A 13,110-nucleotide genomic window follows, 5' to 3' on the forward strand; every position below is an offset into this window, starting at 1 on the left:
GATGTCATTGAGATGGACGATCCTCCTCCTCCTCCTCCTGCTGCCACAACTCCACCACCAGAGCCACCACGTGGAAGGAAGCGTGGAAGGAAGACCAAAGAGTGATGGCCCTGGGTTCAGTCTGGTCTGACAGAAGCTGCAGTCTCTCGTATGACCACAGCCTGGGGACACAGATATCATCTGCTGCTTTCCGGATCTCTGGGACTTCTGGACCAGACTGCCCTCCCTTAGATATGGACTCCTCAGGCCAACAATTTTGCTTTTAAATAATTGATGTCTGCCCTGGGGGTCCAAGGCTTCACCCACTTCTGCAGTTTCTCCAGCGTTGCCTCCCTCTTTGTTTAGTTGTGAGCCCTTAATAAATTTTTTGGGGAAATTCTACTCTCCTGTGTGTGTTTTCATCCAAAAAGGACAGTTTGTTGGTGACGATTCAGGTACATTTCTAACATAAAATGTGAAATTAACATGAGACAACAACACCAAACAATCTCCTACAGATTAAATAGAACAACATATCAATGGTGTTGTGGTAACTTGACCCAAAAAACACACACAAACATTTTCGGGAGTACAAATAAAAATCCAAAAAAAAAAAACACCCTTCAAAAAAATACAAACACAAAAAAAGAATCTACATTAAAGCCAAAAAAAATAAATAAAATACAACAAAATGATGTTGTCAGATGTGAGAAATCAAAATATATTGAGGGAATCCCGATAAATAGTAATGAAAGAAGTTTGTGAGAAGTGTGTGTGAATATGAGCAGCAAAACTACTTAATTCTTGTCACATTATAAAGAAGAAGAGAGTGCGCTGTATTAAACCATTTTGAACATTGCAGCGTGACGAAAGTGCTGTATCCATTGCGAACGCTAAGTTTACCAGAATGAGCTGTCCCGTCTCGGAATTTCTTCTGAGCATGCGTGGCACTTTGTGCGTCGGAACAGGCCACACACGGTCGGAATTGACGCGATTGGATTTTGTTGTCGGAAAATTTTATCCCCTGCTGTCCAACTTTGTGTGTCGGAAAATCCGATGGAAAATGTCCGATGGAGCCCACACACGGTCGGAATTTCCGACAACACGCTCCGATCGGACATTTTCCATCGGAAAATCCGACCGTTTGTACGGGGCATTAGATTACTGTCAGGTGTTGGCGTGATTAGACAATGGGTACGTAGATACAATTTTCCTTGTCAAAAGAAGTTTATTGAGTATACAATGTTATAAAGATACATAAAGTAAGTTTACAAGGATCTATAAAGTAAGCTCATTGTTTTACAGTAGGGTTTATATAGGTAAATATCATGAAATTTCAAATATTAAACATTGGGTTCACGTAAACCTAAATTAAAGATATATATCATTTCCTTAGTTACTTTTGTAGGTATTTAAATGATTTATATCTACTATACATATTGTTTACAAGTAGAGTGTATATAGATCAAATAAATTCTGATAATGAGCTTTAATCGTAAGGTGGAGAAAAGGAAAGAGAAAGAAGAAAAAGGGTTGAAAGGTAGAGGTATGGTCCACAAGGTTGTCCCGCTCGTCAGTTTATTATTCTTTTTAGTTCTCTTTGAAGCCTTAGATTGGGTGTCTCTGTAAGTCATTTAATCTGTTACCATGGCAACAGGACAGAGTCATTGAAGTTTGACAGGAACTGTTGTTTTATCCAAGGATGCCAAAGTTTTTCAAATTTTGGAATTTGGTTTTGATCAATGGCTACCATCTTAGCATGGGACATTGTATTATTCATTCTGTGAATTGTTTCTGCTAGTACCAATGTAGGAGATTTCCATGCCTTGGCCACTGTTTGTTTTGCAGCCGTTATTAGTTGGATCATAAGTTTGAATTGAAAGAGTGTTAACCATTCCGGTTTTAGATTAAGTAAAGTTAAATATGGATCTGGTTGTATTATTTTTTTAAATATTTTAGATGCAATCACGAAGACTTCCTTCCAGAAGGTTTGGATTACTGGGCACGTCCACCATATGTGTAAATATGTGCCTATTTCTGGGCATCCTCGAAAACAAAGAGCTGAGGTATTAGGTGAATATTTTGCCACTCTAGCGGGTACAAGGTACCAGCGAGTTAGGACTTTATAATTTGTCTCCAGTGCTAAGATGTTGGGTGAAGATGACTTAGATGTGAGCCATATGTTAGACCAGTCCGTGTCTTCTAAAGTTCGTCCCAGGTCCTCCTCCCACCTCTGAACGTAAGAGGGTCTATTAAGATTTGCTACTCCATATAATTGATTATAAAGTGATGAAATTGTACCTTTAGCAAATGGATCTTTTGTACAGATTGATTCAAAAATGGATAATTGGGATAATGGTGTATCCCCCTTTAGGAATGGTGTATAGAAATTTTTGATTTGGAGATATCTAAATATCTCAGAGTTTGGTAGATCATATTTTTCTCTAAGCGATGGGAATGAAAGGAATGATTTAGATGCTATGAAGTCATTTAGTGTCTGAATGCCTGATGTTGTCCAAGCTTTAAAAGAATTTGGTAGATCCATGCCGGATAAAAGGCCGGATTTCTGATAAAAGAAAGGAGAGGATTGTGTGGAGATTGTAACTGATATTTGGTTTTTAGTTTATCCCAGAGAGATAAGAAGTGTTTAGTTATGGGATTATGAATTTTAAAGCGGTCTTTAGGATCAAGCCATAATAAATTTGATATTAATAGAGGGTCATTTTCTGAAGCCTCTATAAATACCCATAATGGGATTTCCTGTTTTGCATGGTATTTGGACAGACTGGCCAAATGTGCTGCTCTGTAGTAGTTAGTAAAATTAGGGTATCCCAGGCCTCCTTTATTTTTGGGAAGATGTAGTGTGTGTATAGGTATACGTGGTTTAGAAGAGCCCCATATAAACGAAGTTGCTCTTTTTTGTACTATTCTCAAAAAATAGGAAGGAATTGGAATAGGGAGGACTCTGAATAGATAAAGCAATTTGGGTAGAATAGTCATTTTGATTGCATTAATCTTCCCTATCCAGGATAAAGGAAGTTGCGACCATTGTTTTATTAGATTTGTGATCTGTCTTAATACAGGAGGATAATTGGTTGAGAATAAGTCAGAATGAGATGCTGTTAAATGAATTCCAAGATATGGGATTGATTTTTCTGCCCATGTGAATGGGGTGCAGCCCTAGCCGGGATCAATTCCATGTTTGTGAGTGAAATATTAAGCACTAGGCATTTCTTAGGATTAATCATAAGGCCGGATAGGGCTGCAAATCCATCAAGAGCTGGTATTAAGTTAGGACCAGAGACCTGTGGTGATGATAGAAAAAGTAATATATCGTCTGCAAATATACATAATTTGTGTGTAATACCTCCTACTTCAATGCCAGTTATAGTTTGGTTTGTTCTGATGTATTGGGCCATGGGTTCGAGTATAAGGGCAAATAATAAGGGAGATAATGGGCAACCCTGTCGGGTACCTCTTTCGATATTAAAGGCTTCAGATTTGTATCCAGCATATTTTATATAGGCTTTGGGTTTATTATATAATGCTTTGATCCATGTTAAAAAGTGGGGTCCAAAACCCCATTTTTGTAATGAATATTGCATATATTGCCAGGATACTGTGTCAAATGCCCTCTTAATATCGAGAGATAGAAAACATAAAAGGGATTTTCCGTTTTTTAGCAATATGTGCCAATAACACTGCCCTGCGTATATTATCGCCTGCCTGTCTATTTGGCATGAAGCCTACTTGATCTCTATGTATTAATTTTCCTATAATGCTATTGAGGCGTTTTGCTATTATTTTTGCTAATAATTTAATATCGAGGTTTAACAGAGAGATAGGCCGATAATTCACACAGGAAGTATCATCAGAAAGGGGTTTTGGGATCATACAAACAATTGCCATTAGTGTTTCTTGCCGAAAAGAATGTCCATCTAGAAGTTTGTTAAAAGTTTCAGTGAGAATGGGAGAGAGCATTTCTGAGAATGTTTTATAGTATAAAGCCGAGTAGCCGTCTGGGCCTGGTCTTTTGTTAAGTTTTAGGTCTTTTATGGCGTTAGCAACTTCATCTATAGTTATAGGCTCATCCAAACTGCTTTTTTGATTCTGAGATAACTCAGGTAAGGTTATTTTTGAGAAGAAGGATTCAGCCTCTGTAGGATTAAATTCATTGTTTGTCTTGTATAAAGTTGAGAGATGTGAGTGAAATTTATGGACTATTTTAACTGGATTACAAGTGTAAACATTTTTTGATAATTTCAAACGTATTGGTTTGAAAGATTTGTTAGTTGAATTTAATGCCCGAGCCAAATATGTACCTGGTTTGTTTGTATTCATGTAGAAATTGTGTTTGGAGCGTTTGAGGGATTTATCAACTGACTCAGTGAGAAATAGATCGTATTCCAATCTAGATTTTTCCAGATGAGATTTTGTACTCTGAGATGGATTATCTTGAAATGATATGTAGGCTGCATTAAAATTGAGTTCTAGTTTTTTTGCTAGATTTTTGCGTTCCCGTTTAAATAGTGCCATTTGTCTTTGTATTGTACCACGCAAGACAGGCTTATGAGCTTCCCACAGTGTTATTGGGGAGATGTCTGTTGTATTATTAATTGATATGTATTCCTTTAAAGCTTGTTCAATGGCCATCTGATGTAGTGGGTGTTTGAGCATTATGTCCGGTAAGTACCACGTTGGGTCATGCGCTTTTGGTATGGCTGAGGCTATAGTAGTGTATACTGCATTATGGTCAGACCACGGAATCGGAATTATATCTGATGCAATAATTTCTGGTATCATTCCTATTGTTAGAAAAATATGATCTATTCTGGTGAAGGTTTGATGAGGGTGCGAGAAATAAGTGAATTTCTTTTTCATTGGGTTACTTTCTCTCCACGAATCTACCAGATTGTATTTGGAAAGAAGTTGAGAAAAAGGTAATCTAGAGGTTATTTTGGATGGTGTAAAAGGTGATTTATCTAGAAATGGGAGGAGGACCTGGTTCGAATCCCCACACATTATCACTGTTCCTATTTTGTGTGTATTAATCACTTGTAATATATGTGAGAGGAATGGTGTAGGTTGTTTGTCAGGAGCATAGTAGGAAATCACCGTGATTGCTGTATCCATTATATAACCCATGAGTATCAGGTATCTACCTTCTGGGTCTTTAATTTCTGATGATAAGGTGAATGGTGTGGATCTGTGAAATGCAATTAGAGTTCCCCTTTGCTTGGTACAGCAGAAGCCATGTAAATTTGTTGATAAAAAGGAGAAATATATTTTGGAGTAGAATCTTTGGTGAAGTGTGTTTCTTGGAGGCATACTATGTGAGCCTTCTTGTTATGGAAAGTACGGAAGGCTTTGGTCCTTTTTTGAGGGACATTTATTCCCTGAACATTCAGGGAAAGTATATTTAGTGGTGCCATGGCAATAGATCAAATAGTTTTGACTTACTTTTTGTTATGCAGAGCTGACTGCGCAGATCAACCTGTGTGGACTGAAGAGATGAATAGATAGAAAAGAAACCAGTGAATTCTGGAGTAAAGAGTAAACAAAAAACATATGAGATTAGATGATACATTGTATAAATTATTTTTTGCAAGTAATCACAATTTACTCGTGAAAGAGAATAAATATCTCTCTCAGGGGAATAAGTGCCTTCGTCACACTCCCACATAATATGGTTGGGAGAATGAGGAGGGCTAAGGGGGGTACACGGATCTTCCGCTTACAGGAGAGAAGTGCTATGTCAAAAGACATCAAAATGATGTTTCATTAATTGGAGTGCAGAATATAGTTTTTGTTGAAATTATTTATTCCAGGGTGGTTGTATATGGTTAGTCTTGCCCTAGGCTAAATAATTCAGTTAGAAAGGTACTGTTAATAACTTTGGTATTGATGAAGATAGTTTGAATTATTTTGGGATTTTAACCCTTTTAGAGTAAACAATTACATATTTTATTCATACGTAACTGTTTAGATATGTTAACTCATAAAATTGAGGTTGTATTGCTTCAGATTAGAATAAACAAAAACATAATTCTAGGAACTAGTTAGGTAATAATATATTTGTTTTAAGAAAAGAAAGAAAAAGCTTCCATTACTTCTGGATTATTGAACATATTTGTCCTAAAAAGTAATAAATCTATTGTTATTACCTGATAATATATAACTGAACAAGAAGTTCCTTATTTCACTTATATATTCTAAGGCTATATGAATCAGAAGTAATAAGAAATATAACTGGAATGTAACATGATCCCACACAGTGTGTGACTATCAGAATGCAGTTACATTCAGTTATAAATACAGGTTTTTTATAGAGAACCATCTCTTAGTATAATAAATGAAGAGATATCAGGAATTAGGATGTCAGTCCATTGAATCTTCTTGGTCCATGGATGATGTGGCATAACGGCCTCTTTTGTGAGAATGATGATTCCCATTTTGTTCTGGAATTTTCTGGGTGCTGCCTGAAGGTGAAGATGATGCCATTCTTCTGCGTGTGGGAGTGTTGCTGCTTGTGGGTTCTGTCAGATTTAATTTTAAGAGGGTTTGTTGTAGTTCATCTGCTGATCTGCTTCTGTAAATTGTACCTTGGTAGTTAAATCTGACTGAAAAGGGGAAGCCCCATTGATACATAATGTTGTGGCGTTGCAGTTCCATTAGTTGGGGTTTCATGGATCGTCTTTTAGTAATAGTAAGTTGGGATAGGTCAGCAAAAATGTGATAATTGTGTCCTTGAAAATTAAGTTCCTTTTTTTCTCTTGCAGCAATTAGTATTTGTTCTTTCGTTCTGTAATAATGAAATTTTGTGATTATATCACGTGGGGGTCCATCTTTCTTTTTGGCTGTGAGGGCTCTGTGTACTCTGTCCAGTTCTAAACGTTCAATAGGGATATCTGGCTTTAGTTCTTGTAATAGAGCAGTAATAGTAGATTGCAGGTCTGTCACAGTTTCAGGTATTCCCCTTATGCGCAAGTTTGAACGTCTGGCTCTATTTTCGTAATCTTCGAGCTTAGTTTGAAGTATTAAATTCTCTTTTTTTAATTGTTCCAATTCTGTTATATTTTCTTGGGTTGTAATTTCAATTTCATCCATTTTTATTTCTAAGGCTGCGGTGCGGTTTCCCAGCTCTCTTATTTCTTTGGTTAGGCTTTTTGTTATTTGGTCTGAGGTTTGTTTTAAAGCCTTATGAAGCATCTTTTCAAATTGTAATAATATTACTGGGGATACTGAGGAAGCTTGTGGAGAAGTTTGTGAGAGGATTTGTTCTGTATCTGACTCAAATGGAGAGTCTTGCTGTGACATTTTCTGTCTGTGAGAGCGCCCTGATGCTGTATCTTGTGAGGTGACTGGAGCTGCTTCAGCTGCAGTGAGTGCCTGTGAGCTCTTTGTGAGGTGATTTTTATTTCTGCCACGGTTTCCTCCCAGTACCATATTTCCTTCCCAAACTTTCACAGTTTGTTCCCTGGGGCAAAAAGGTTCAAATGGATACCTTTTGAGCCTGCAGGCTCCGCTTTGTCCTTCTCTTCTCTCCTCAGCGGTGTGGAGCTCTAACAATGCATGTCTGCTCCGCTAGGCTCCGCCTCCTGCCCCGTAGATACAATTTTCAACAGTTCATTGTCTACACAGCTACAGTAAACAGGTATGTTTTCTGTTGTTTGGTAACTATGGTAAAACTATGGTAAACAGCCTGGCACATAAAAGGGGGATTCAGGCATAAGCTAGGGACACACACACACACACCATGATGCTTTGAAGATCAGAAGCCACTCATGATACAAGAACGGTGCCTGATGCTCCAGAAGAATCATTGCCAATGGAGATCATGAACATACAGTAACAGAAGATAAGTAACTTTTAAGTGTATTTGTACTGTTAGATCATAGGCTGTTCATTTGCTAGACATTTTGCTTGTTATAGCGATCTGTCAGTCTTGTATTGTATTCCTAATATTGTAATAGATTTGAATGTACAGCATCTTTGTATAGTAAAAGCACATTTACACACTGCAGAAGTCTTAGCTTCCTTGCTTATACCACAGAGTAACTTTGCTAGATAGACGCAAGCAAAACACATGTCTGTAGTTATCCCCATAAACTCAGACATAGCAGCAGATAATTCCTCTCTAGATATGGGTACTCACAAACCAATGTTCAAGCAGGAAGGGTTAATGCTGTCTGTGACCAGGTTACTCTAAGGCAGCAGGAAGCCCAGGAGAACATCCAGAGGATTGCGAAGGTGGTGCATAGGCAGGTAGGCAAAGAAGATGGCAGGAAAGCAATAGGATCTGCATATGCACAGCAAAATGGCTAATGATCCCCAGGAAAAGACTCATGCAGGAGAAGCAGGGCCAAAGAGTCCATGCAGCTGCAGTATAGGGCCACAAGAGCACCAAACTGAAATATGCACAGCTCACATTCCTGCCACACAAGCCAATAGTGTTGCAAGTGGAGCCCTGTAGGGCCAAAACCCAAGGAGAAGTCTTGTGGTTCTCACACAGGCACATTGGGGATACAGGGGCAGGGTGCAGACAACATGCTGCTCTCAATAGTCTTCACCCTTTCTGTAGGCACACTTCCTAATTAGCCTTTGGGGACAGGACTTCAAAGATTATACACGTCTAAGGGAGTGCCTTCAGCAAAGCCCATTAATCATGGACACATTACAGAATGGCCCACTTCTTCACCACAGCAGGGTCTGGGTATGGCTTCTATGGCAATGCCAAGAATCAGCTGATAAAGAAAGCTGCAATTGAGCCCCTTCTGGCTCTGCAGAAATTGCTACAATAAAAACAATCTTAATAACAAGTAAATAATAGGTTTTGCTTCTCTCAGAGGAGAAAATACATCCTTTTACCTAGGACACTAGCTAAATAAACAAGGCATGATGGTAGCGGGAGGAGTTTTACTAGGCTATCCTTATAGCCTTGTTTGCCAATTAATTTCCTGAAGGCAGCAACATAATCCAATGTAGCTGAATTACGTCATCCTGTGTCCCTTCACATATGAGTGAGAAATTAAAATTTTCTGTGTGGGAGAAAAGTGGTGAAGGGAATGACAATGGACAGTATCTTCAGGAGTACTACAGGGAATGGCAGCAGGCAATTGCTGGTATGAGCAGGACAGGAGTACTGGAAAGTATGACAGCAGGAAGTATGTACTGGAGACATAACCGAAGGTATGGCAGAAGGAATTAAGTGAAGGAAAGGGTGTTGGAGGGTATACTCTTTCAGTAGTAGTAGAGAATTATGGAGAATATACAGTAAAAGCAGGCAGTATGTGCAGGAGAAAATTAAAGAGGGTATGAATCAGAAGAAGAGAATTGCATAAAGTGTGAGAGGGAGCTGTATGGGCAGGGAAGGAATAAAAGGTGTGACAGTAGTCTGTATGTTTAGGAGGGGATTACGTAGGGTTTGACAATAGGCAGTATATGTAGGAGAAGATTGTGGAGGGTATAACATTAGCAAGCAGGGTAAATGTTTGAGAGTGGTGGCTGGGAGAGAAAGCTATGACAATATATACAATGAGATGACATAGACCGTAATACATTGCAGGGAAAGGAGAAAAGTGTTTGAAGATGGGATAGAATACTTGTTTTTAATTATGTTTTAAAATTTATATTTTTTTAAATGTGGTGACATGTTCTCCTTATAGAGACAATCAGCATTCTGTTTGTAATCTACTACTGTCTCTATGTCCATCAGATACAGATTTGGAAAAAAAACAAAATTACATAAAGTTGTGTTGATAAAAAAATTACAGACAAACGCAAATGCTTTTTCCCGCTATTTTTACCAAATTAAAACTAGAAAAAGAAACAGGTCAAAATCTGCTACTAAATTAAGTTCTAAAGAAAATGATGTATAATATGTAACAGAAAAAAATACTATCCTAATAAAGAATCGTAGCACACTTACAAGATATTTGTGACATCCTCTGGCTATTTCATGGCCTGCACATGAGGCCTCCTTTTTTTACCAGCTTAATTACTGCTGCCCTATATAAACGTTTATCTGGACTTTTAAAGCTTAATGAGACTTTGTGGGTAAGACTGCTGTGTGGCAGTTTTATACAGAGAAATATTTTAGTTATTCTTTGCCCTTTTATAATACTGCATATACAATTTTATGTTCAGGTTGCTAGTGGATCATACATATCTGCCATGTTTGATAATTTTATGCATTTTGAATTTTGTCTTGACTAGTTTAGGAAAGCTCTATTCTAGGTAAATGCTTCATTTTAGGCATCAATGTAATATATTATATATAAAATAACATGCTCAATCCTATTTTTCCTCCTTTTAGCCCTGGTTCACAGCAGTGTGGCTTTGAATCGCACTACTTCAGTGAGATTTCAAAGCTGCAGATCAGTGAGATTTGGATGTGCAATTTCATTGCGGCTTGAGACTTCATTTAACAGAAGTCAATGCAAGTTGCAATGAAATCTCAGAAAAGTAGTGCAGGAACCTTCTTCAAATTCACTGCGACTTGAACCCGCAACAATTTGAACAGTTCCAATGCTGCAAATAGGGTGCGACTTGTAATGCGATTTTGAACTGTCAAATCACATGACAAATCAAGCTGGTGTGAACCAGGGTTTATTGCTATGTAGTGAGTGGCTTTCAGACAGTGATCATGCCCACTTCACCATATTCACCTAAAAAATTAAAGTCTGCCAAATTTTTTAATTTTTGTTTCTCTGTTCATTCCTCCACAATCAGAGAAAAACAGGTTGCAAAAACTTTGCACATTATACATTAGCAGATAAAAACAAAGAAATCTACAATAAATTTCTTACCATAAGTATCTCCATTTGGAAACACAAATGAAATGTGACAGACTTCCGGAGCTATTTCTAAAAAAGATAATCCATTGTAAATAATTTAGAGTAAATAAAATACGTATCTTTTACCTTTGTAGTAACATTTAAGCCAAAAGATATCAGCAAATCATTCAAAAATAACAGTTACGCATAATATGTGACTGTTATTCATTCTCTTTCATAGGTCTATTCACCATCTGCAATCAATATCACTAAGCCTACTCTTCCATTTCTAACATGCAAATTAATTCACTTCAGCCCCTGGCCAGTTCTGACATTTCTCACATATACTGCATGTAAAAATCTACATTTTTTTGATAAAAAATTAACCACTTCAGCCCCGGAAGGATTTACCCCCTTCCTGACCAGAGCACTTTTTACAATTTGGCACTGCGTCGCTTTAACTGCTAATTGCGCGGTCATGCAATGCTGTAACCAAACGAAATTTGCGTCCTTTTCTTCCCACAAATAGAGCTTTCTTTTGATGGTATTTGATCACCTCTGCCGTTTTTATTTTTTGCGCTATACACGGAAAAAGACCGAAAATTTTGAAAAAAAATGATATTTTCTACTTTTTGTTCTAAAAAAAATCCAATAAACTCAATTTTAGTCATACATTTAGGCCAAAATGTATTTGGCCACATGTCTTTGGTAAAAAAAATGTCAATAAGTGTATATTTATTGGTTTGCGCAAAAGTTATAGCGCCTACAAACTAGGGTACATTTTCTGGAATTTACACAGTCTTTAATTTATGACTGCCTATGTCATTTCTTGAGGTGCTAAAATGACAGGGCAGTACAAAACCCCCACAAATGACCCCATTTTGGAAAGTAGACACCCCAAGGAAATTGCTGAGAGGCATGTTGAGCCCATTGAATATTCATTTTTTTTGTCCCAAGTCATTGAATAATGAAAAAAAAAAAAAAAAAATTACAAAAAGTTGTCACTAAATGATATATTGCTCACACAGGCCATGGGCATATGTGGAATTGCACCCCAAAATACATTTAGCTGCTTCTCCTGAGTATGGGGATACCACATGTGTGGGACTTTTTGGGAGCCTAGCCGCATACGGGGCCCCGAAAACCAATCACTGCCTTCAGGATTTCTAAGGGCGTACATTTTTGATTTTACTCCTCACTACCTATCACAGTTTTGAAGGCCATAAAATGCCCAGATGGCACAACCCCCCCCCCAAATGACCCCATTTTGGAAAGTAGACACCCCAAGCTATTTGCTGAGAGGCATGTTGAGTCCATGGAATATTTTATATTTTGACACAAGTTGCGGGAAAGTGACAATTTATTTATTTATTTTTTTTTTTTTTTGCACAAAGTTGTCACTAAATGATATATTGCTCACACAGGTCATGGGCATATGTGGAATTGCACCCCAAAATACCTTCTGCTGCTTCTCTTGAGTACGGGGATACCACATGTGTGGGACTTTTTAGGAGCCTAGCCGCGTACGGGACCCCGAAAACCAATCACCGCCTTCAGGATTTCTAAGGGTGTACATTTTTGATTTCACTCTTCACTGCCTATCACAGTTTCGGAGGCCATGGAATGCCCAGGTGGCACAAACCCCCCCCCAAATGACCCCATTTTGGAAAGTAGACACCCCAAGCTATTTGCTGAGAGGCATGGTGAGTATTTTGCAGCTCTCATTTGTTTTTGAAAATGAAGAAAGACAAAAAAAAAAATTTTTTCTTTCTTTTTTTAATTTTCAAAACTTTGTGACAAAAAGTGAGGTCTGCAAAATACTCACTATACCTCTCAGCAAATAGCTTGGGGTGTCTACTTTCCAAAATGGGGTCATTTGGGGGGGGTTTGTGCCACCTGGGCATTCCATGGCCTCCGAGACTGTGATAGGCAGTGAAGAGTGAAATCAAAAATTTACGCCCTTAGAAAGCCTGAAGGCGGTGCTTGGTTTTCGGGGTCCCATACGTGGCTAGGCTCCCAAAAAGTCTCACACATGTGGTATCCCCGTACTCAGGAGAAGCAACAGAATGTATTTTGGGGTGTAATTTCACATATTCCCATGGCATGTTTGAGCAATATATCATTTAGTGACAACTTTGTGCAAAAAAAAAAAAAAATAATAATAATTTGTCTCTTTCCCGCAACTTGTGTCACAATATAAAATATTCCATGGACTCGACATGCCTCTCAGCAAATAGCTTGGGGTGTCTACTTTCCAAAATGGGGTAATTTGGAGGGGTTTGAACTGTCCTGGCATTTTATGCACAACATTTAGAAGCTTATGTCACACATCACCCACTCTTCTAACCACTTGAAG

General features: G+C 38.0%; 1 protein-coding gene across 3 annotated transcripts in view; it reads right to left on the reverse strand.

Moving 5' to 3' along the window:
- Window positions 1-13,110, reverse strand: part of MORN2 (MORN repeat containing 2) — a 93,334-nt gene that overhangs the window by 50,275 nt on the left and 29,949 nt on the right. For 2 of the 3 annotated variants that reach the window (XM_073627682.1, XM_073627683.1), the window contains exon 2: window positions 10,788-10,844. The exons of the other annotated variant lie outside the window; for it this stretch is intronic. In XM_073627682.1, the coding sequence (XP_073483783.1) occupies window positions 10,788-10,844 (57 nt within the window). The remainder of the gene's footprint in view (window positions 1-10,787; window positions 10,845-13,110) is intronic. 3 annotated transcript variants of the gene reach the window in all.

Source organism: Aquarana catesbeiana, linkage group LG04 (genome assembly GCF_042186555.1).
Source record: "Aquarana catesbeiana isolate 2022-GZ linkage group LG04, ASM4218655v1, whole genome shotgun sequence".
Classification (NCBI taxonomy): Eukaryota; Metazoa; Chordata; class Amphibia; order Anura; family Ranidae; genus Aquarana; species Aquarana catesbeiana.